The sequence below is a fragment of the Nycticebus coucang genome, chromosome 18, assembly GCF_027406575.1.
Source record: "Nycticebus coucang isolate mNycCou1 chromosome 18, mNycCou1.pri, whole genome shotgun sequence".
NCBI lineage: Eukaryota > Metazoa > Chordata > Mammalia > Primates > Lorisidae > Nycticebus > Nycticebus coucang.
This window is the reverse complement of record NC_069797.1, coordinates 20,555,662-20,581,248: the sequence shown is the minus strand read 5'-3', so window position 1 is coordinate 20,581,248 and position 25,587 is coordinate 20,555,662. Positions and strand designations below refer to the sequence as shown.

Genomic DNA, 25,587 nt, shown 5'->3' with positions numbered 1-25,587 from the left:
AAATCTATTACATGTGTGTTTCAATTGTACTAATAACCTCAAATCCTCTTGCTACTCAAAGGACATAAGAACCCAAATACACAGCTGCTGTTTATTCACCAGATCTGCTTGAAAATCCAAAAAATAGTTCTAAATAAAAACTTTTATAGGCTCGGTGCCTGTAGCACAGGTTCTAGCCATATACACTGGAGCTGGCAAGTTCAAATCCAGCCTGGACCTGCCAAACAAGGACAACTACAACCAAACAAAAAAAAAAAAAAAAAAAAAGGCGCCTGTATTCCCAGCTACTTGGGAGGCGGAGGCAAGAGAATCACTTAAGCCCAGGAGTTGGAGGTTGCTGTGAGCTGTGACGCCACAACACTCTACCAAGGACAACATAGTGAGACTCTGTCTCAAAAAACAAACAAAAAGACTATTATAGATACCTGGATATGTGCTTGCATTTTTTTCTTTTCATTTTGGAGGATTTGGTTTCTTTCTTCTTCTTCTTCAACCCTGGACTCCAAGTCATGTAGAATCTCCTCCAACTCCTGCTTTTTAGCAGCAAGTCTTGCCCTCATCTCTTCGGCTTCAGCAAAGAGCTCAGTCTCTGCTTGTAGTTGTTCTGCAAGGATGTTCTTCTCTTCTAACAGCTGCAATCAAAAGAAAAGTGTCCAGCACCGTGATTTGCCCCCAGTGAATACAGAAAATACATTCACCATGATTTCAACTGTCAGTGTGTGTCACCGAAGAAACTGGGAATTAAAAAATCTATGACATCATTGGTAAACTTTCAAATAGGTTTTTGGCTATAGCAAAATAAACTAATGAAAAAAAGCAGTTTTGGTTGTTCCTATTGCCTCAACCTATTCTGAATAATATATATTAAATTCATGCTATTTTAAGAATTATAGTTCGCAAGCTAGACCTCCCATTTGATCCTGCAATCCCATTACTGGGCATCTACCCAGAAGGAAAGAAATCCTTTTATTATAAGGACACTTGTACTAGACTGTTTATTGCAGCTCAATTTACAATCGCCAAAATGTGGAAACAGCCTAAATGCCCACTGACCCAGGAATGGATTAACAAGCTGTGGTATATGTATACCATGGAATACTATTCAGCCATTAAAAAAAAAAATGGAGACTTTGCATCCTTCATATTAACCTGGATGGAAGTGGAAGACATTATTCTTAGTAAAGCATCACAAGAATGGAGAAGCATGAATCCTATGTACTCAATCTTGATATGAGGACAATTAATGACAATTAAGGTTATTGGGGGGGGGAAGCAGAAAGAGGGACGGAGGGAGGGGTGTGGGGCCTTAGTGTGTGTCACACTTTATGGGGGCAAGACATGATTGCAAGAGGGACTTTACCTAACAATTGTAATCAGTGTAACTGGCTTATTGTACCCTCAATGAATCCCCAACAATAAAAAAAAAAAAAAAAAAAAAAGAATTATAGTTCATCTATTACGTTACAGAGGGACAGATAAATAGGAGATAGAAAATACGATTCAAATGTGATCAAGTTCACGGTAACTACTAATATCAGTCTCGTATTAAGATTCTTGGCCTTCATCATTAATATTTTTGGCCTTCAACACTATTTATTAATGTCATCCACAAGCATTTCCTGGGTATCTGCTTTGTCCATTAAAAAAACCAGCCTGTAAGAGAGATGCTCCTTCAAGATCACTGTCGCTAGAGAAGAGGCAGGCGGTGGCCTTGTACTCAAGCATCTCGTCCTTTCATTTTTTTCTATTTCCCCTTATAAGTAGACACAGGAAGATGACAGCGTTGGCAGCCTCATCTAACACAGGAGTTAAAGGGCAAGAATAGCAAAAGCAAAGGTGCAAGGATATGATTACCTACACTTATACAAATTTAAAATGTAAGGCATGATGCATTTGTTAACTCTACTCTCAAAATGTATATACCCTGGAAATGAGTGAAAATGCTCCACATAAAACATGATACAGTAAGTAATGACATTCATCATTGAATAGGTGAGAGGTGCTGTCTGTGGAAGATCTTGCACTGACTCGGGATGGCGCAGGGTTATGATGTCAGCGCACACACCTGCTGGTGCTTCCTCTCCATCTCCTCCAGCTCACCCTCCACCTTGGTCTGCTTCTCCTTCACTTTCAACAGCTCTTCATCTTTGGCCTGAAGTTCTTCCTCCTGGCGAGTAACTTGTAGGAGAGGCTTCACCTATGACAAAGTTAAGCAGTTTATCATCCTCTCTTTTTCTTTCCTAAGATTCTTACTGATCAAACTCGGCCATTCATTTATTTCTTTATTTACTTGAGACAGGGTCTCACTGTTACCCAGGCTGGAGTGCAGTGGCGTCATCATAGCTCGCTGCAGTCTCAAACTCCTGGGCTCAAGTGAGCCTCCTGCCTTGGCCTTCCAAAGTGCTAGAGTCACAGGCATGAGCCCCCACGCCTGGCCCAAACTCTGCTATTTAGAAAGGGATTTAGAGAGAAGCAAGCCAAGCCCACCTTTGTGAAGACTCGCCACCACTGCCAGTGCCGTAGTTTCAGATAAGCCGCACAGTTGCGCTGCAAGACCTTTAAGGCACTTAGTTGTTGCTGCTTCTTGGCAAAGGCCCTGAAGAACAATAAGAAAAACTTGCTATGTAAAGAAAAGGCCAGTTTTAATAGCAGCTACCATAAGAAGTCTTTCTAAACATTCTTATTTGGCTAGGATGGGAATGGGCTCATCACTTGAGTTCTTGGTGAGATGGAAAGGAAATGGGACTGTGGCTCTCATCGACACCAGCTCAGCCACCTCCAGGACGCACAATCCCTGTGCTTTCTTCCCTGATGCTGCCCTGCACATCCTCCTGCTGCCACTTGCCCCTGTGCACACACGTACACACGCTCTCGGGTATAAATAAACCTCCTGTTGTCCTGGAGTGTGAAAGGAGGCCCCGCCCTCCCTTTGCGGGTGCTCTTCATTGCTCCTTTATTAGTGACTCTCCAGTTTTTCTTTTCATCTGTCACAAAAGAAATACTCTTCCCCCTTTAAGGTTATTTTTCTCCCCCTCCCAACACTTTGCAGGAAAACAGTACAGCCCCCGAAGCTGGCGCAGGCTTGGAGGTCGGCCATGGCATTCCTGTCTCTCATTTGCAGATGAAGGCTCACAGAAGTCACCAGACTCCCACTAGGACACGGACATTCTTGGTGAACTGTGGAGCCCTCGCCTGGGTTCCCCACTCACCATGCTGCCCTCTCAATCCCTCAACATGGTCTAAGCCCCACATCTGTCTACTGCAGCACTTTCACCTTCTTACTTTCTTCAGGCACATAGCCCCTCAATAAAACCACCTTCTCTCCCGCCAAAACGACCCAGACCCAAACTAAGTTCATTACCTTGCTGGTCCTGCTGGTAGACAACTTGTAGGCAAATGTTCCCAGGACCCGACTCCCTGTCTTCCGGCAGTCTGGTTTCTACCCCACTACTCTCCTGAAGCCCTGTATTACATGTTGATGGACTCTCTGGACTTGGCGTTTAGCAGCTTTTCCTCAGCTAAACCCATGCTACCTTGTATGGTGCATGTGCAGGTACACTGCGGTGCCCTTCCCCTGCTTGAGCTTCTCATCCCCTGGATGTCAGAGCACCAGAGTGATCTCAGAGACTCCTTCATCGCTCTGTCACTAGACGGCTACTATCTACTTAGACGGCTATCTTCCCAACTAGCCTTTGAGTTCCCCAGAAGCAAGGGGCATTGCCCAGCTATTTTTGTGATCCTAGCCTGACTATACGTATAAGGCCTCCCTAAAACGTTTGCTGAGCAAATGACTGAACTGGGAATTTCCTAGAAATAGTCTGGTGATGATTTTTCTTTTCTAAGTGTTCACAGGCATATCTACAGGATGCTCCTGGGAAAAAGAAGAAATCTAAGGTGATAGGAAAAAATGGGGAGGACAGCGCCATAGCTCAGCGGGTAGGGCGCCGGCCATATACACCCAGGCTAGTGGGTTCAAACCCGGCCCAGGCCAGCTAAACAATGACAACTGCAACAAAAAAGTAGCTGGACATTGTGGCAGGCGCCTGTAGCCACAGCCACTCAGGAGGCTGAGGCAAGAGAATTGCTTAAGCCCAAGAGTTTGAGGTTGCTGTGAGCTGTGATGCCACAGCTCTCTACCGAGGGCGAGATAGTGAAACTCTGTCTCCAAAAAAAAAAAAAAAAAATGAGAATTATTCATTCACTCCAGCAAACAACTGTATCAATTGTATCAGGATACAATTCGGAATGTCTTAGGAAGACTTGATAGCTGCTTTCTGGAGCACAAATGACAAATTTTCAGTGGCCTGCTGACCTGCCTGTCACATTTCCTCACAGGAATTCACAATATCATACTGTCAGCTATTATAATTCCTCCCTGCAGGGTAGAATTTTCCCTGAGCCCACTGCTTCATAACTGTTCTTATTCTCATTCACTACAAAGCCTTCTACCTCCTAACTCATTCCTACCACCCAAAAAGGTTTGGCCAAGTCTTAATTTTAGGATTTTGAAACAATAGTTTCAAAAATGTCTTTTGAACCTCACAAGGGTGTCCAACCCCTGGCCTGCAGGTTGCAGGCAAATTACACAAGAACTTTTTTGCTTGTCTTTGGTGGCGGATATCACAAAAATTATGCACAGATGTTTTGTGTTTTTTTACATTAGCTTTCATTAGTGTTTGTTGCATTTAATGTGTGGCCCAAGACAACTCTTCTTTTTCCAGTGTGGTACAGAGAACCCAAAAGGTTGGAAACCCCTGTAAGTGTTCACTTTTCAATTCTTGCAGTTGCCCTCAGAAATCCTGTGAAAATCTGCCGGATCTTCTTACTAAAAACCACTGCCCTGGCTGCTTCCTCAGCCCTCCAGGAGATAAAACCGTGGAATGGCAAGAGTTAGAAACGTGCCAGGCATTCTGGTTAGTGGGATGAGGCTGCCGGTTTTCCCACTCCACAGTTAGGCAGCTGATAGTCGCTCTGACGAGCTGCTCTAGGCCCTGCTTCTCAAACATAGTGTCCTGTTTTCAAGCGTCTGGGAAGTGGACTTCACAACCTCTCAGAATCACTTCCATCTCTTCCCTCTTTACATGGTTATGAAAAGATCCTCCAGGGTGCTTCAGCCTCAAGTTCATGGATTTCCATAAAGTCATTTTTTTTTTTTTTAACTATTATAAGCACTGTTCCCTACAACCTGGTTCTCTTGAAAAGGTTGTCTTGATGTATTCTAATTTTAAGTCACATATACATAGTGCGACTTAAATGGGCTGCCAATGACACGGGACTGCTGGCTTACATTTAAGATCACACGGATTTGTTAGTTTTAAAAGTCCTTGAGATGAGACAATGTGATATATACTATCTTTGTTTTTGCATACTCTAGTTTCTCTTCAGATTGTATAAATCTTTTGCCTTCCTATCTTTGTTTTTGATTTTCTGTTTTGAAACTTTTGCAAACAAAGTTTAGATGTCAATGAAAAAGGTTACACAAATTCATTTCTTGCACTGTACATCCTGCTGGTTATCAAGTATTTTACTAACTCTAAGAAGTGAGGAAGGCACCTGCTGGCGCTCGCTTCTTACAGTCCAATAGGCTCTCTGGGGTGGGGGGCTTTGCTACAAACAGGTCCACTTCATTATTCAAACACACTCTAAGCGTACATACATAAAACTCAAGTCTTGGCTTGGTGCCTGTGGCTCAAGTGGCTAAGGTGCCAGCCACATACACCTGAGCTGGCCGGTTTGAATCCAGCCCGGGCCCTCCAAACGACAATGACGGCTGCAACCAAAAAAGAGCTGGATGTTGTGGCGGGCACCTGTAGTCCCAGCTACTTGGGAGGTGGAGGCAGGAGAATCGCTTGAGCCCAGGAGTTAGAGGTTGCTGTGAGCTGTGATGCAATAGCACTCTACCCGGGGCGAAAGCTTGAGGCTCTGTCTCAAACCCCCCCTCCCCCCCCAAGTCTTTTGTTCCTTCCTGCCAAATGTTTCTTGGTATTAGTCATTCAGGATATTATCCTTTTTTTTCTTTTTTTGAGACAAAGTCTTGCCTGGGTGAGAGTTCAATGGTGTCATCATAGCTCACAGCAACCTCAGATTCCTGGGGTCAAATGATCCTCCTGCCTCAGCACAGGGGCTACAAAGCCTGCCACAATGCCTGGCTAGTTTTTCTATTTTTAGCAGAGATGGTGGTCTCCATCTTGCTCACGCTGGTTTTGAACTCCTGGGCTCAAGCAATCTTCCTCCCTGAGACTCCCAAGTAGCTGGGACTATAAGCATGCACCACAATGCCTGGGTTATTTTTAAATTTTTTGTAGAAATGGGGTCTTGCTATGCTGCTGAGACTAGTTTTGAATTTCTGGCTTCAGCCTCCCCAAAATGTGGGGATTACAGGTGTGAGCCACCACACCTGGCCAGATATCATCTATTTTTCTTGAGCTTTCCATGCTACCCTTTTAGCTCAGTATTCTATCTTATAGGCAAAGAAACGTAAGCATCGCCTCTACTGTCTTCTGTTTAAAGCCCCATCACCAGTGCCTGGGCAAGCGGACTGCCGGGGAATGACAGGTGCTTTCCAGCTCATGTCTGGACTACAGTGCTGCAGAGCATTAACTTCCAGCCCAGGTGTTTATATTCTGTTTGTAAAAGCTGTCTAGACAGCAAACTATTTACCTCTCTCAATATCTCTTCTCCCAAAGCCTAAGTTTTCAATAAGAAGAAGTCCAGAAAACACTGGTTACCCTCTAAGCCAGTCTAAGTCCTTTCAGTTCCATCTCAAGTCCAACGTTTCTCTCAATCTCCTTCTCAATCACCATGTTCTTGGGCCCAGGCACCATCACCGTCCACTCAAATCACAGCAGCTTCCCACTGGTCCACCCAATCCTACTCTCGGTGTATGCCCTGGATTCTGCACCAGGCAGCCAGGTGGCCTTGAAAACACAGATTTCCCCCCCCCCCCCATTGCTGTCCTTCCACTGCATTTCTAAGCCCTGCCCACAGCCCATGTCTCAGGCCCATTCTCTAACCTTGCTCTTTCTCACTCACCCTCCACCTGCCACCCCGGACTGCTTTACCTTCTCAAATGACAACAGACTCTTGCCAGGCTGCTGCCATAGGTCCCCTACTGGAAAGCTCTCTCCTCCGTACCCAGGGCCAACCTTCCAACTCTTGACATTACAGCCTTGGAGGAGCTGAAGCAGGACCTTCAGCCCCTGTGTGTCCCCTTTTGTGGCATCCTATTATTTAGGGTGTTTGTGTTTTTACTTGGCTCTCTCCTACTAGAGGTGACCTCCACAAGGACAGGGACTTGCATGTCTTGAGCACTCATGCGTCCCCAGCACAAACACATCCTTAGTGAGCATGCAATCGGTGAGCAGCCACTTACTTTCTGGCTAGGTAACCTCTGCAGACAGCCTGGAAGAAGATAATGATATCTGTGATTTTTAAATCTCTTTCTTCCTCCAAATGTGCCAAAACGCCAGCTCTGAAAAATATCTTGCTCTGTCCAATTCTATACAAGTTTGGGTCCAATTCTAAAGCCCGGATCTAAGAGAAAAAGAGTCTGTTTATTTTTTGCTATAGGAAAGATTATATTTACAGGATACAAACCAGAAAAGTCAAGAAAAGCTTACCATTCGTTCACAAGCCTGTTTGCCGTCCATGAAACCTTTAGGAATAGCGTTTGGAGTGAGGATCTCATACCTGTAGGAAAAGATTTCAAAGTATTTTGTAGCAAGTTGTAAATAGATTTACCTACTAACTGTGAGTTTTGCTCTAAGAGACAATAAAATAATAGGTTATACACATTAAAAAGAAACCAGGCTCGGCACCCGTATATAGCACAGTGGTTACGGCGCTGGCCACGTGCACCAAGGCTAGCAGGTTCAAACCCAGCCCAAGCCAGCTAAACAACAATGACAACTGCAACAAAAAAAAATAGCCAGGCTTTGTGATGGGCGCCTATAGTCCCAGCTACTTGGGAGGTTGAGGGAAGAGAATTGCTTGAGCCCAAGAGTTTGAGGTTGCTGTGAGCTGTGACGCCACAGCACTCTACCAACGGTGTCATAATGAGACTGTCTCAAAAACAAAAAAACAAAGAGTAAAGAAACCAACAGGTGATAATCTGAGATTCTCTGTAGCTCTAGTTTCTCTATAAAGAAGCAATGTAAAAGGTTAATTCTTTTAGGCCAAAGACTAGGTTTGAGAGGTTGTGGCAGAAGAGAATCCAATGCATAGTGTTTAAAAAACTTTTCATTTCCCACAAAATGTTCACATCCTTAATACGGATTTTTGTACTTTACATCACTGCCAATTTGTAGGCATGTATAAGATAACAGGAAAGGCTGTAAGAGCAACGTTCACAGGCTTCCACTTAGAACATTCAAAAATGTCAGGTTGACATTCAAAATGGCACTGGTCTGGGTGTATTCACTGAGCTGGGCGCTTAAAATTTGCATACCTCACCGTATGTGTATATAGGTTACATCTCAACCACAAAAAGTTTTTTCAGCAAAAAGACATTGGCTACTAATATTAGAGGATGAATCTGGCTATATCAATCAACTTTGTATTCTGGATGCCAATATATCTCCGCTCTTCTCCTATCAATAGAGAGTGAAAATCTACCAGACGGTTTATCATACAGTGGAGTCAGAAAGATGGCTTTCCTGGACACATGGAGAATGGAAGAGCTGCTCAAGTCGATTACATTTGGAGCAACGGGAGAAAGGGCAGGAGGGCCATTCTTTGACCTGGCAGCCCCACTTATTTCATTGAACAACAAACGCTGTCATATTTAGAAATCTGATTTCCAGAAGAAAAAGGAAAATAGCAAACTAAATTAACCATTAAAGAAAATTACTGAATAAAATCCTAAAATAACTGTTTCCCATCATACATTCACATCATTTCTTTCTTTTTATTTTTGTAGAGATAAGAGTCTCACTTTATCGTCCTTGGTAGAGTGCCATGGTGTCACAGCTCACAGCAACCTCCAACTCCTGGGCTTAGGCGATTATCTTGCCTCAGCCTCCCGAGTAGCTGGGACTACAGGCGCCCGCCACAACACCCAGCTATTTTTTGTTGCAGTTTGGCTGGGGCCAGGTTTGAACCCACCACCCTCGGTATATGGGGCCAGTGCCCTACCCACTAGGCTGCAGGTGTCGCCCTACATCCATTTCTATTATACATTGATGTTTTCCTTAATCCTTTTCTAATCTATCCTATTTCCTTCTCTATTTTGGCTAAAGGACTATAATTGGATGCGTGGGTGTGTATACAAACATATATATTGGAAAAAATACACATACACACACACACACATACATGCTAATATGTTAATTTTAAAGATAGAAAGATATATCCCAAAATATTTTCAGGCATCACTCCTGAATCATTTTTATTTACTTCTCTTTAATGTATATTACTCATCTATTAAAAAAATTACTTAAAAAAATAATTATGTTTGAATCCAGGTAGAAGTGTCTGAATGAGAAAGCTGTATGTTTTCACCTTTCTATGTTTTATCTCACAGCTACCTCCAGAGCCCCAAAGATAGGGAACATTTCTTTGCAGAACCCATAGCAGTTCCTACTATGCTGACTTTTTATAGTAGATATTCAATCTTCCTACCAATAATCAAGGTAACAACCATTGTCCCTTTGCTGTAAGAAAATTGAAATTATCCAGCCTACAAGGAAAAATGTTTCCTCATTATATCACTGTTAATTTATATTAAGATAAGCTTTGATATATGTGCAAAAAATGTTAAGAATTAGCAATACCTCTGTCTGAATTCCTGGAAGACTATCCGGTTGGGGAAGCCCTGGCGACAGATTCTGATGCCTTCCAGGACACCATTACAGCGAAGCTGATCTAGCACCAGATGCGGGTCCAGTTTTCCAGCCTAATAAAGCAAACAATAGTTGTAGTATTTTAATCTTTGTGACCTGACCTAGATCAATTTTGAACATTAGTGTGCGTTTTGCTTAACATATACCCGCTTCTCGTGATTTGGAATGATGCAGCGAACAAAGTTAGGGTTGGTGTTTCGGAGAGTTGCCATCAGCTTGGTGAGCGATTCTTTGTATAGCTGCCCAACGGTACGAAACATGCCCTTTTTGGTTTTATATGCAGAACCAAAAGCTGTCTCAGTCATACCCGTGACTTGATCCAGACCCACAATCCGGTCCACTGGTGAGAAGAAAAAAGGAAAGGAATATGAGCCACACCTAAGTCTTTAGCGGGGAAGGAAAAGACAACAGTGAGAGTGCAGCGACACAAGCTTTGTGGGACAAATGATAAGAGGTGCCATATAGGTAAGGCAGTCAGCATATTTAGACACTGCACAAGCCGTGAACAGCCGCACACTTATATGGCAGGATACAGTAGTGCTCTGACAGCTGCGCCCCACCACACGCGGGCAGGTGCCGGCCTCTGCGCCAAGTCACCCGGTCTTTGCTAAGATTCTGCCTGTCACATTTACAATTGGTTGGTAAGTGAGGTCATTGGCTGGCATTATTGATACACAAACTGATTTTGTGAAAGGCCTCAAAACAGGAAATGGCTCATAAAATATACATACAAATATTTGATTGGAAAAATCCCCTTAATGAATATGCTCAGGGATTAGGGACCAGAATGATCTCTTACTAGGCCTTAGATCTTCAGGAAGAAAAGTCATTCAAGATTCGAGAACAAATGCAGGAAGATCAGATTACATCCATTCAGATTTGTAGCAATGTGTAAACTTCAGCTCTGTCCTCATAAATAATGTTATTAAAGGGCAAGAACACAAAATAGGAAGGACTCATCTGAAAAGAAGAAATGCCTAAGTTTCCTACAGTGTGTGCAAAAGTGAAACTTTCCAGATGTTTCCCTACGATTAAAGCAGCTGATGCTTTCATATTACCCACGGAGATAAGGGACCTATCTTAATACTGTGACAATGACACTGTAGGCAGCGCACCAGCCACAAGGGGAACATCTGGGGCATAATGTGCATATGTTCTTATTGAAAAAAGTGTTAAATGAATGAAACATGGTTCTGAAATATCTAAAAAACAATCAGTGCGTGAGCTGAACAGCCCTTTTTAACGCCCTCAACCTCACTTCTTTCATTTGTTTCACGGGACAGAACACGTGGGGACCTGGCACTGTGTGAAGAGCTTTATGTGCATCACTCTAGTTTTGATTTCCAAAGAGGCTTTTCCAGAAGAGGAAACTAAGCCCCCAGAGACAAAGTACCTGCTCAAGTTATCCAGGTCTCATGTGGAAGCCGGGAGGAGAGTGTGTAAAGGCAGGTGGATCCCAGGCCCAGGCACACACGTGCTAAACCGTAACTGACTCAGGGGTTTGGGTCAAAGCTGCTCCTTTTCAGGCCAGCTGTGGTGGCTCACAGCTGTAATCCCAGCACTCTGGGAGGCCCAGGTGGGTGGATGGGCTGAGCTCAGGAGTTTGAGACCAACCAGCCTGAGCAAAAGTGAAACCCTGTCTCTAAAAATAACTGGGCATTGTAGTGGGTACCTGTAGTCCCAGCTACTTGGTAGGCTGAGGCAAGAGGATCACTCAAGCCCAAGAGTTTGCAGTTTCTGTGAGCTCTGATGGCACAGCACTCTACCCAGGGTGACAAAGTGAGAGTCTTATCTCAAAAAAAATAAAAAATAATAAAAAAAAGCTGTTCCCTCTCCTCATGCACCTGGAGTCCATGGGCCCCAGAGACCACCGTTCTTTCCTGTGCCTCCACTTGCCCAGCAGAAAGCAGCACTGAAGCCGACCTCTGTGGACATCCTTCCCCTGACCCTGTGTCCACCCACTTCTCGTCTGTCTCCTCGGACAGCTTCTCTCTAGAGCAGTTCACACAATCCACATCCTCTCCCACTAATTTCCCAGGATGCAGCCGGTTGGCTTTTCACGCCCTGTCCCCTCGCCTGCCCAGTACTGCACAGGTGATGACTGGTCAACTGCTAAACCAAGAGATGCCATCCATGCTTCTTTATCTGACCGAGATATGTTTCCCTGTTGGCATCTCAGGAGCATTCTAAAACCTCTCTCCACTCCTATCCCCCAACCCCCAGCCACTCCAGTCTCCGGTTCCTTGACTGCTTCCCTTCTTTTCCTGTGCCTGATGTTTACTAGGGACCCAACCCACCCGCAAGTGCAGACATTGGTCCTCTGCTTTTCTCAGTCCGTATTCTCATCCTGGGTGATCTCATTAATGACTCTAACTACGTACACCTCACTGCCTTCATCAACTGCTGAACACCTGTAGTCTACTCGCCATCCAAACTCACAAAGGTGCTTTTGCCTTCTACAAATCCTTGTTTGATCCCAGCATGTCTGCTTGACTCAACGTCACATCCTTGCTCCTGGCATGGTGTCTGGCACTGACATGCTTGATACACATACCATGTGTCAGTGGATAAATGAAACAAATATTAAATCCATTTATAATTACAAATAGCAAGAAATGCACTGAAAGAAAGAAGGGGATGCTGTGGAGAAAGGAAAAGCCATTCAATACCAGAACGAGCCTGTTGGGGGAAGACCCTTCCAGCCAGTGGAAACAGCACACGTGAAAGACTAGGGGCAGGAAGAAGTGAAGGAAGGTCTGCACCCTTATGACGCTCACAGCAGCTCTGGTGTGCGGAATGGCCTGGGGAGACCAGACAGGTGACCCCCACAGTACCCTAGGCTCTAAGAGATGATGGCAGCCTGAACTAGTGAGATTATGGAGAAGTTGGACAGAGCGAGAAGATCCAAGGGATATCTGAGTGGGAGAAGTGACTTGCTTTTACGATTGACCCGATACAGAAAGTGAGGCAGAAGGAAAGACATTTTAAGAACAACTTCTAGGATCCTGGCTTGGGCCACTGAGTGGCTGATGGGGAGGATGAGGAGGGAGGTGGGCTGTGGCTAGGAAGACAAGAACAAGCAGAACATTATCCTCTGCTGCTAGGAAGAGAAGTCTACACTAGAAAGGTAAACTGGGGGTTGTGCATGGACTCGACCCCTTCACACCCTGTCCTTTCTTCCTCCTGGGTTTCTGATCTAATGAGACCACTGACCGGTCAAGCCAAACTCCCAAATGTCTTCGGTCTACACCTCCTCTCCCCAGCTGTCCTCCTACTTCTCCCCGGATCCTACACTTCTCCACCTGTTCCCTCCCCTGGCCTCGCTTTCCCACATCATCTCTTCGTCCACGGCTACATGGCTCTTCCCATTTATACCTTTTCCCCATGGTAATGATTAATAGCCATTTCTAAAAGATGAAACCAGGCACTCAATCTTTGAATTCCTCTCATGGCCTTCGGGTATGGTCCACATGACTTAGCTCAGTTGTACAGCACAGTGACAGGCTTGACCACGAAGCACTTGCCACTATTGAGCTGGGTGATTTTAGGGCCAGTAACCCAACTTCTCCAGCATTAGGTTCCTCCTATTGAAACAAAGCTACAGAGACTTGCTTCACAGAGCTGCGAGATGCCTGGAAAATACCCAAGTGCTCCATGAAGTCACCTCTCTTGCCCCTTTTCTACACAGCCCTAAACTCCAACTGTACAAACAGGCTGCATTTTCCCAAAGACACCATGACTCCACATTCCTTCCTTTTCCCTCTGCCTGGAATGCCTCCCTCATCCAGCTACTGTGGCAAACTCCCAAACACTTTTAAATTTCCATTTCTTTACCTACCTACCTCAGGGAAGTCTTAGACTCTGGTTTACCTCCTGCCGCCAAGGCCTGGGAGGCCATTCCCTTCTCTAGGCTCAAATTGCCTAGGATAGATTCCAGGGAAGACATTTCCATACTGTTCTATGCATCTTTTCCACAGGATCGGAGGTTCCACGGGAGACATTTTTCCAGCATCTCATTCATTCAGGGTCCTGAGAGCTGTTCCCATCGTGTCTCTGGCCCCCTGACCACCAGCAAAGATCATTTCCACTCCCCCCACCCTGTGTTGCCCTAAACATGGTGCTAGGCATACAGTAGCTATTTAATAAATATTTGCCAGAGGAACTTGCACAACATTTACTGGCAGAATAACTCACCACCACAACAAAAGAGAAAGCACATGTTTACTTGCAGGGATGCAATTACACTGGACTTGTGGTACCCCAGCCTGCAAGGGCAGGTCTTAAATGCAATGCACGGTCACTGTCTAGCACGGCAGCTCCAAGCCTGCTTTCTAAAATATATTTATTTACCAACAAATATAATTGTAATGAGCTTAGTTTTCCAATTTAATTTTAATGAGAGTAATCCAAAGCTAAACGTTTAGATTTGTTTAACAAAGTAATGCTTTAGCCTTTCGGTGGTTCTTTTTTCTTTTTTAATTCAAAACTTCAACCTCAGGGTTAGATTCCACCAATAAGCAAAATTATCTTGTGGGTGAAAGAGAAACATTTTGGGAAATTCATTAATACTGCAGGCCATACGTTAATGTGTAGTTTCACTTTAAAAAAAAAAAAAAAAAAATCAAAACTCTGAGAAGGCATCACCGGGACTCTAGGAAGTTGCACTTGGATAACAAACATCTGACAATGGCCAAGAACAAATTAAGAGTCAGAAGTCCAGGAATGTCTTTCACATAGTCAGCCAAAAAAAACTGTAAGGCTAAAAACAAAGCAAAACCAGTTACCACTGATACTAAGAGGATAAATATTATAAATGATGAAAAAGTTAACAGAGTAAATAATGCTTTCGTAAATATACAAAAAGAACTTGCACACTTCTCTAAAGGCCTTTCTCTTGAACCTGTGCAGGAAGGACTGGTACCTCAGTGGTGAATCGGTGATGAAAGTGAACCAGTTAGTGTTGATGAAGGGGCAAGATTAATGGCTCAGTTGTAATACAGTGGTGATGCATCAAATTCCCCCCAAAGACCAAGAAATTAAAGGTTTTATATAACTTCATTTTTAAAAATCTAATTAATGTACAGGCATTGGCACATTTCATTTTTATTTATTTTATTGTTTGAGACACAGCCTCACTTTGTCACCCTTGGTAGAGTGCCGTGGCGTCACAGCTCACAGCAACCTCAAACTCTTAGGCTCAAGAGATTCTCTTGTCTCAGTTTCCAGAGTATCAGGGACTGCAGGCGCCCGCCACAACACCCAGCTATTTTTTTAGAGATGGGGTCTCGCACTTGCTCAGGCTGGTCTCAAACCCAGGAGCTTAGGTGATCCACCCTCCCAGAGGCGTGAGCCACCACGCCTGGCCTTGGCATTGGCACATTTTAAAGACACAAAGATATCTTTCCTGTAATCTAGGAAAGTGGAATGTCAGAAGTCAACAAAATGTGATCAACTTGAAGTGCTAGAATAGAAGGCGCTTCACAAACTCTGTTCACCAGAACAGTCACACATTCGCATTTACATCCTTCACTTTATAAGGGGCAGTGAACGTCTGTTTGGACTGAAGAACATACAGGAATACAATTTCATGGCAGTAAAAATATAAGACAAACAAGTGATGAGCCCTTGCCTAACTTATTTTGTTTTGCTGACCTATACTTTTTCCTCTCGTAAGAGGAAAGAAAACCAGAAGAATTCAGAATTGGAAGGAAAGTTGAAATACCAGACTGTAATTACTTGGGAGGAGTGTGTGTGGATATTAAATAACTTTTCCTGTAAAGCAAAAATATAAAATAAAATAAAATAAATTAATACTCAGAAAATCATCTATTTCAAAAGAGCATTTTCTTACTGAAATGGTTAGAGAAAGACAGAAAATGCAAAGTCACGGCAAGCTCCCTGAAATGAAGGGGACTGTTCCTCGGAAGACCTAACAGCTTCTGAATCTCCTTGTGCCTCCCAGCCAGGGTTTCAGGGTAAAGACTGGCTTTGTTTATTCTCCTGCTACAAATTTTTTTCTATCTGAGATGTCAGGAAAACCTGGTTAGGGTTGCTGGAGGGCATTTAAATCCATTATTTTATTCCCAGAAGCCTGAAAGAATTAAAAGTATTTTATACTAATACCTAAATTTATTAGTCTATAAAAATTTATTTAAACATTCAGAAATTAAATGAATTCCACAGACTAAAATCTCTAAGGACACACACACTCCATTTAAGGGAGAAAACGCAATGTGTTGTCTATCTCATTGTAAAACTGCCATCCACAGTTTTACATAAGGAACGATAGTGTCTCTGCCAGAATTCCTACTGGGGGATAATCTAGGAGACAGGAGGTACATGAGATTTTTGTTTTTCAAATCACTGCCTGGGCTAAACTGCTAATGCTACTAAATTTGACGTGAAGTACTTAAGCTATCTTCAGAAACTCACTCTAGTTAATGTAGCTAGAATCCAAAAAGGAAGAAACAACTATTTAACACAATTTTAATAGCCAGCCTGTGATGACTGAGAACTATATCACAAAATCCTTACAAAAAGGTGACCAATACCTGGCACTATGTAAGGTGTAACAAGTTCTCAATACACATTTACCTTTTTTTTTAAAAGAGACAGAGTCTCATTTTGTTACCCTCAGTAGAGTGCCATGGCGTCACAGCTCACAGCAACCTCCAGCTCTTCGGTTTAGGCGATTCTCTTGCCTCAGCCTCCGGAGCAGCTGGGACTACAGGCGCCCACCACAACGCCCGGCTATTTTTTTCTTGCAGTTTGGCTGGGGCTGGGTTCGAACCCACCACCCTCGGTATATGGGGCCTGCTCCCTACACACTGAGCCACAGGTGCCACCCCCTCAATACCCATTTAAAGAAGCTAAGACACTTCTACTCTAACACAGATGAAAATGTTACTGACAGTTAAAAATAGATTTGGAAACAAATGTTTAAAACTAAGAAACAATCTCAAGTCAAATAGCCCATCTCTGTAACACCCCTATTACACAGCACTGTAGTAACAAGTTTATAGTGGTCATGTAACTGGTTGCTAGAACCAATATGTAAATTGCTCTGGAGTTTTTAGAAAATTTTAGACAAATTCTAGGAAGTTCAGAGGTGATTTGATTTGAGAAGGAATCTTCCTCATCCAAGCGGTAATCTCAAACTGAACTTGACTGTTGTTTCTGTTACCTCCCCTATTTCTACTGTTCTGTCCCTTTAAGATGTCCAGGGTGTGTGGGCAAACAGGAAGCCCTCTTCACGCTCACTGTCTCCCGCGTCTGCTCTTGCTTTCTCTCCTTGTCTGGTCCCACGTCTCTAACTCACACCGAGATGGGGCAGCACAGCATGACAGCCTATCAGCTGAGCCCTGGGACGCCATGAGTAACAGTGGACTTGCACTGAATAAAGCCTAGGAAATGAACATTTATCGAGTTTCCCTGTTTTTCATAATTACAACAGCAGGAGTAACTGCAGCGGCTGCAGATGTCACCATGGCCACTGCAACTCTAGAACACCACGCACTCGGATGCTCTCAGCGGGCAGTGGCAGGCTCACGACAGCCCTGAGGACTACGTGTCACTGTCCCCACGTGACCTGAGGACTGAAGTTGCCATACCAAGCACTGCTTCTCCTTAAGTTCCCAACTAAGACTCGAGATAAAAGTCCAGGAAAGGGAAGATACTGCAACAACAAAGAACCTTCACCCATGGGAAAGGACGATCCAGGCATATCTAACCATCTCAGACACAAACCAGATGCTGAAATGGCACTTATGGTGGTCACGACCAATGGAAGTCATTGGTAGGGAGATTAAATAAATGGCTACCATTTTATCAGTCCTGAGTAGAGCAGCTGCCTTAGTTCTTATCAGACCAAAAAAAAAAAAAAAAAGTGAGAGTGAGAATAAAAGAAGAAAAGGCTGTTTCAAAGTTTCTGAAGTCAGAACACCCTCATCTCTATGTCCCCTAAGTGTGGCTAAGGTATGAGTGTGTGACAGTGGGGAAGCCTCCTGTGGCGGGAACCACGCTCTCTGTGGTAACTGTCAGTGTCAAGTGAGCTGCTGCTGCCCCACTCCATATGCTGCTTCTATGACAGGAAAGGGGTGCGGGAATTTCTCTACCAACAATGAAAACTTGCTTTGTGGTACTTGTCCCATCTCCCCTTATTTTTCTTTGTCGGTCCCTTCAAACCTATGGGCTGCAATATAGCAGTTGTGGCGATTCAGAGCCCAAAGGGCACTACTCCGGGAAGGAGACGGCAGGGGAGGGTTGGAAGGACACGATGGTCCTTCCAACAGGATTGGGATCAGGTCTAAGGCCTCTGATGGTCCCTACTATCTCAGACCTTTTTGTCCAAAAGACTTGCCAATAACTTGGTGGTTACATTCCCGCTTTGCTAGTTCATTCTGCTTGCATCCTTCACCAGTGGTTTATCTCAGAGTCCATATTTTCAAAACATAGTTAAAAAACAAAAACAAAAACAGAACAACAGTCCTTGAGTTTATGGCAGAAACTTGTACAACCTCCATATTCTGCCTCTAGAAATCCTGTTCCTTCCCTTCTGCATTTGTCCTTTGATGCACTGGGAAACCTCTCTTTACCTCAGTCTCTCATTTTTACCCTCAAAACCCTGCATTCTCTTCGTAATGCAATTTCCCCAACCGTATGGATATACTTTGAAGCACAGGGGCCCTTTAGCTTTGTGTTGTCTTCTTTAAAGAGATGCTCCCTGCATGTCTGCGTGCCATAGGCAATCGCAGCCTGAATCCCTGGAAACTCCTTCAGCCACTGTCTCTCGAATCCATAAACACATATGAAGAGAAAGGGATTTTGCTACAGAATACATGCAATTTCAAAGACTACGTTTAGTCATGGTAGATGGACAGATACTTGGTTCAGCTGAGTAACTCAACCAAAGGATATTTCACAGGGAGAGACAGAACCAGGGACATTGTCAGCGCCCAGGTAAGAATGTAGTGAGGCGAATGAACTTTTTCTCTGCTCTGACTTAGAAGGAAGTCACCCTAAGAGTGATTCTATACCAGATCCTGTTGGTATAGAAAAATATACACCCCAAAGATCGTAGTCCCACAGGATAAAGAATCTGTGCCTTAGGTGAGGGAAAGGCCATGAAGCTGCTGCATCTGGAAACTGGGTGTTGATGGCCACCCACCCATCCATCAATTTTCTTGCTCAACGAGTTATTTGCATTGTTCCTCCTTGGTGCCAGAGGCTGAAGTGATGACAGTGAGCAAAACCAGGCACTGGCCCTGCTCTCAAAGAGCTCACTGACAGCCTGGAATCCTCCTAAGAGATCCAAAAGCATTACAAGGAATTGATCTAAAGAGGGTACCCTACTTTGTGAGAAAATCCAAAAGATCGAGCACTAACCCTTTAACAGCACGAGTCCCAGGCAGACCATAGCTTAAAACTACCTCCAAGCTTGTGCGCGCACGTGGCCACTCTCTCCCCACCTCCTTAACACTGTCAGGTCTGAGATGGGTGAGAACTCCTTACAGTGACTGAGATTTCTTCCTTTGGAGATGTGTATAATTTCATTTCAGCTTATGCTATCTTTGGCATGATCTTTTCTCCCCTCCTACACCATGCTTGCAATCTACTTCTTTCCCAGTATATGAGCTAGAGTTGATGGCAGGAATCTTGAGTTGGATTAAAATAGGCATGGTCCTTTAACATTTTTTAAAAAATAACTTTTGAAATGGATTTGGATCTCAGCACGATCATGTGCCAAAAATCACAAAGGAAAATTTCAGAATTTGACTATCTCTGAATTTCGCAACTTGCCAATTTCATTAAACATCTGGAAGACACTGAGCTTTGGGGGGCCCTCTAGCCATGGTTAGGTGGTATTTTAAAACAGCACTAAGCAAGTATTCAGATAACAGAGCCCAAACATGTGGAGCTCAATTTCAGGTTTAATATATGAATTCTGACAACACTCTAATTTCTTAGTCTCGACTTGCACTTATTAAGCCTTGTAGGTAGTTTCAGTGTCTCTAGTTCAAAGGAAAAGGAGAAGTAGCCAGATATGCATACAAATTTCAAACAAAAGGTATAATGATAGAACCAACACACCTGAGATAAATAATTATATTATTTATTCACAAGATGACAGTGACTAAGAAAAAAAAAAGAAAAAAGAAAAAATTCCTCTTTGGAATTCCTTGGAGTTGAAAATTTAGAGGTGACTCAAAGACAAAGAAGAATGTTATTTAGCAGAGCAATTCCTGACAATTCCCTCAGAGGACTGTGTATCAAAATGGCACTTTTGGAAAAGGTAGTGACATACCTTTTAATATGCGGTGCTATTAGTGCTATGCATAAAATAAGAAGCAATGTGTAGGCAGCAGCAATTCAATTGCTTATGCACTCAAACAGTTGCCTTGAAGTATAATCAAATTGAGCATGAAATGAAAGGTTCATGCAGACCTATGAGCAAAACAAAAACAGAAACCCCAGCCAGCCCTCCCTCCCCAGCCTACCCTGCCCTCCCGGCCACCCAGCCAGCCCCCCACCATGTTTTTCTTGTGGGCTTAAAACCCTTCTGTTTTGGAAGACCTACAGGCGTTATACATTCACCTGGTGGCTCATGAAGACCAGAAACACTGTCATAGAAAGAAGCTCTCTGAATATTCTGAATCTCTAAAGCAGAGAAACAGCAAAAACAGGACAGAAGAGCAAATACACAAACACTTCAGTTAGTGTGAAAGACATTTGACAGCACAAGTCAACTCTGAAATTGGGCTACAAAAGGAGCTAGTCCAGGGTAGATCCCATGCAAACATTAATGCTTAGAGAATTTGCACATTTGGACAAAGTTCTTTATAAAATAAATTAATGCGGAATCGAAAGAGCATTTTCCCAACTCCAGGTGTGAGCATTATTACAGCACATTAATGTTAAATGATTTGCCCCATGTAAATGCAGGATGACATTTAAGAATAATAAGATACTCTTTGAGTCTATCATAAAAATATCTTACAATTAGTAAATTAGGACAACACTGCAGTTAAATTCAAGCACTATGACAAATGTAAATATTAGTGGGTTTTACTTCAAAAATTACACTGCTATGTAACTACTTCCAATACAGATTTCTGGATATATAGTTTACTTTGAATACAAATTACTAAAAGATAGGTAACTACTATTATGGAAAACAAAATTCAAGTTCTGTTGTAGAAAAAGGTTAAAATAAATAGAATAAAATAATAAATTTCAAATCATAAGATGATACTTATTGATCATACTGCTACTCACAAAAAGACCCAGGAGGCACATTTACATGAAAATGCAATCTTTAGTTTTTTCTGTAGGTAAGTAAGCCTTAAGAAATGGCAAGAAGTCCTAGCTGGTAGAGAGATCCCAAAACATCATCTTTCAGTAAAAAGTAGGGTACTATGAATCTCTAGGGCAGGGCTGCCACCAATAAATCTTATTTCTCCTGGTTTGGCCTTGAGAAAACCCTACAACCCTGGCTAAAACTCTATTTTAATAAAAAATGTTTTCTACTCAAGGTATTGTACCTTCACAGGCGAACTATATTCATAGATCATGTATTCATCCACTCATGGTCAACCTGACGTTTCTGCCTTTGCATTTAAGTGGAGATAAAAAGAGGGAAATAATGTTTTTCCATAGTTATTTTCTTTTCCTAGAGAAAAAAGCACTCTTGTCCCAAGAGATCTCTATATCCAGAGTGAGCAGTAATAGATTCTCCACCTTAGGAACTTCTTCAAACTTCTGTGCTTGCCACTGACTTTACGTGTGAAACACACAAACCTCAAGACTGGATGAATGTGGTACCACCTCCACTGTCCCTTGCCCTGAAGAACAGCAACTCTCCCACAGTGAGTGACCTCCAAGGTCTGTCACCGAGACTGAACTGTCCACGTGGAAATGGTAGCACTATCAGGAGAGGAAACATGTAGCATCCAAAGCAAACTCGGGGTAGAGAAGGTTTCTTAGCCTATGTGACAAGAATGGCCAAACTCCCAAGCTGCACATCTGTAGAGAGGGAAGGGACAGAAACGGGCTGTGCAGACAGTGCATCGGTGAGGTCAGAGTTACAGGCTAAGCATGGATGAAGAGGGCTCACGCCTGGGTCCGAGGAACTCAGCAAGGCTGCGAGAATTTCCTCTAAGCTTTCTATAATCAAAGAAATAACTTTCCTATTATCTCCTAGATGGAAAACACAAAAATGCAGGTACGGAGCCTCCCGCTGTGGCCCTACCTATAGACATCTCCTCTGGTACTTGCAATTTGCATCCATCTTTCCGGCCTCCTACTTCCACTCTTCATCACTAAATCTCACATCTGTACAATTTCTGATCTACTGTTGCCAAAGCCCCCTCCAGTGTGTGGGATAGTGAGACCCAAAGTTAAAGGAGAAGAATGAAAGGAGGAAGCCGAGGACTTCAAGACAAAGACTGAGTCCCGTTAGTGCGTCCAGTAGTCTGTGTATACACGGCTTCCTCCGCTGGAGGTAAACTCCCACGGGGCGGGGCAGGCCCTTCACTGCTGCTGTCTCGCTCACAGGTGGTTACCTGGGAAGCATAGACCTGCAGTTATACGAATGGGTCGAATGCTGAAAAGGTTTTCCCAAAACCGTTTTTGGTTAAGGGATATAAAAATAAGAGTCACAGGGGGTTTATGATATCGTAACAAATAACGGCTTCCCCAAATACCTGATCCTCACACTCAACTCCTCATTTCCAGCTTCTTTCATCCTATCTGTCTGACAAATTCAGATTATCTCACTGCCTGGGCTCACAAACCTACTGATGCTATTCATTCAATGGAGTCCCAAATGTGTTCTGCTTGGGATGGGCCATAGGGGCTTGTCTCAGCCTACCACCCTGCCCTGTCTAAAGCCACGTGCAACACTGCCTCTGAGCTGTGACCTCTCTACACCCCTTCTTCCCCACACCAATTTCACCTCTACAAACTTAAGACACTCACCCTAGACACGTTAAGTTCATACAAACTTTCCTACCCACAAATGTTTAAGGTATATTCAGGCCATAAATGCTCATAAATTGTGACAGAAACACTGCCTGGCACTTAGTAAGTACTCAGTAAACGTTAGCTTTCATTGTTTAATGATAATTACACTTTTTTTTTTTTTTTTTGCAGTTTTTGGCCAGGGCTGGTTTTGAACCCACCACCTCTGCTCTGGCATATGGGGCCAGCACCCTACTTCTTTGAGCCACAGGCGCCGCGCCAGATAATTACACATTATAGTAACAGATTATTATTATCCTTTAAGGACATGGAAAACTGCATCCTCCTTCATGACATTTTCCCTTAGCATCCCAGGAAAAGGTAGTCCCTTCCTCTGTTGCACAAAGCTAAAAACTCATTCTGGGTTACTACAAAAGTTTTGAGAAAGACTGTGTTATGATCCATCATTTCACTTTTAAGAAACATAGTCGACAGGGTTCTTTCTGATTCATCCATGCAAGTTTCAACTTGCTCAGCTTATTTGCGTTGTTAGAAGGGCCTCATTTGTTTCCATCCAAGTGGATTTTATGGTTTTTAAATTTTGGGTATCTCAAAACTTTCGCAATGACCCACAACCATTCGCATGGCATTTATCACAGATACTCTGACACTCAGCAGTTTATATACTAACCTCACTTCCTCTGCTGTGTTCTAAGACCTTACAAGGAGAGCCCAGAGGAAGGGCGGAGCGTGAGGTGACTTTGTAGCCTACACAGTGCCTGACGCTGTCACAACTGAAGTGATTCCTGAAGGGATACAGACGCTAAAGACTGCAGCCTCACCCCTCTCTCTTCCTTCTGAGACATTTCCCACTCACCAGTGCTGGTCCTTCTAGCATCACAGACCCTGGGACAACCTGAGCTCTTCCTTCCTGCTGTCATTGCAGTTTCTCACGCCCACACTAACACTGCCCAGCAACAGGCTGAGGACTGGCTCAGCTGTGAAGGCACCACAGATTCTCTTCCCGGTACTCACACTGGAAGTGACACTGTACACCCAGTAGCCAGTTGGAAACTTTCATCTAAAGGTAGGTGCAGAGATGAAAAGCTTCTGCTTTACTTACGGGAAAGCCAATCTTTCCCCCCTTGACTTCCTCTTTTAAATATTCTCAAGCACAGCATCCCCATCCCTGCAGGCTGCTCACACTCCAGCATGACCTGACAGCGTGGTCAGGTCATCTTTCCCCCAATCACTTTCTCTGTGTCTATTCTTCTCTTTTTATCTCCCTCCCTTTCTCTGACTGTCCCGGCCCCCTTCTTTACTGCTTTCTGTGTTTCTTTCTTTCTACCTCCGAGAAAACAGCTGGATTACAAGGCTTGAGATGGTCTAGAGAAAGCAGGCATGAGCCAGGTTACTGAAGAGGCCGGGCCTCACAGGGTCAGGGTTGAGGCATTAGCAGATCCAAGGCTAAGGTCACGCATGGCCTGAGGCCAAGCAAAGGGCTGGGACAGAGCCAGGATGAGAAGCAGCAGAACTCAGCTTTAGGAGAAGACACTGGGCCCTGCAATGCAGGGAAACACACAGACATTTTGTTATACTGATACTAGTAAAATTTTCTAGTCTATGATTATAAAAAACACAAAAGACACCAAAATCTTCATCTGATGTTTTTATAAACAAAAGAACTATGACCACTGATAGAAACAGAAGCAAATGAGAGTACTTAGAATTTATTTACTGGCTGCTTGGTGGGGGAGAAGGGAGCAGAGCTGGCACAGGCTGTGACTCAGCAGCCCTGTCTGCACACGGGGAGGGGATGTGCCACCCTGTGTACACATGGAAGGGGGTGGGGGATGTGCAGCCCTGTCTACACAGGGAGAAGAATGTGCAATCCTGGCTACACAGGGGGAGGGATGTGTAGCCCTGTCTACATACAGGGAGAGGGACCTCGCAGGGCCCTGATGCATACGTGCTCTTTCTTGCGGCTCTGGGCTAGAATGTTTCTGTATTCCCCACAGTGTCTGACCAAGAAGGCAGATGTCTCATTATTCATTTCCTAACCCAAGTATTCTTAAAAATGGATAAATTCTAATATAACGGCAGCCCTGCTCTAGGGAAATACTTTATAAAGTAAGTGTGTGTGTCTATATATAAATATATACATGTGCATATATATATATAGACACACACACGTATATATGTAAAAGAACTATATATAAACCTTTATTATAAAAGATTCCAGCCAAGCTCAATTATAAACATAAGCACTCTCTTACCATCTTTCCAAAGCTCTGCCACAAATCTGTCTGAGGACTGGTGCAAAAGGGTGGCCACGTTGTCATTCAGAGGGTCCATGTTCTTCATCAGCCACTCGTCGGCCTTATAGTCCACCTGTCCCAGACCAGAGCCAAAGGTGGTGAACATACAAAACCAAAAAATACTTTAGAGCTGAACTAAAAACTTTCATAGAACAATCGAAAAAATGGGTTGTAATATGTACTATACTTCAGTGTTCATAAATGTTTATCAGCTCAGCACCTTGGTTACACCCTTCATAAAACACAGCAAAAATTCAAACTGAGTTACTCACTATATGGCCTCTTACCTTCCCTGCATAATGTATAATGCAAAAATCAGCTTTGTCTTTCAGTTGCCGGGGTTTTTGAAACTTGGAGTGGGAACCTTGCTCTTGAACCAGTTTTTCAACAAAGGTTTTATCTGTGGCTTTTGGGAACCAGCACTCTTCATCCAAAAGGGCCAGCACACCAGGAGGGTTTGCCTGAAGAATTGA

The 25,587-nt window shown here is 43.6% G+C and overlaps 1 protein-coding gene across 5 annotated transcripts in view; it reads right to left on the bottom strand.

Annotated features, from left to right (window-relative positions):
• MYH10 (myosin heavy chain 10) overlaps nt 1-25,587 on the bottom strand; it is a 161,011-nt gene that overhangs the window by 38,770 nt on the left and 96,654 nt on the right. For 3 of the 5 annotated variants that reach the window (XM_053570507.1, XM_053570508.1, XM_053570509.1), the window contains exons 14-23: nt 25,402-25,575; nt 25,073-25,187; nt 20,433-20,495; nt 9,986-10,179; nt 9,771-9,892; nt 7,620-7,689; nt 7,373-7,533; nt 2,488-2,596; nt 2,066-2,197; nt 426-632 (exon numbers count right to left, since the gene is read on the bottom strand). In XM_053570507.1, the coding sequence (XP_053426482.1) occupies nt 426-632; nt 2,066-2,197; nt 2,488-2,596; nt 7,373-7,533; nt 7,620-7,689; nt 9,771-9,892; nt 9,986-10,179; nt 20,433-20,495; nt 25,073-25,187; nt 25,402-25,575 (1,347 nt within the window). The remainder of the gene's footprint in view (nt 1-425; nt 633-2,065; nt 2,198-2,487; nt 2,597-7,372; nt 7,534-7,619; nt 7,690-9,770; nt 9,893-9,985; nt 10,180-20,432; nt 20,496-25,072; nt 25,188-25,401; nt 25,576-25,587) is intronic. The other 2 variants (XM_053570510.1, XM_053570506.1) reach the window with 1 other exon arrangement.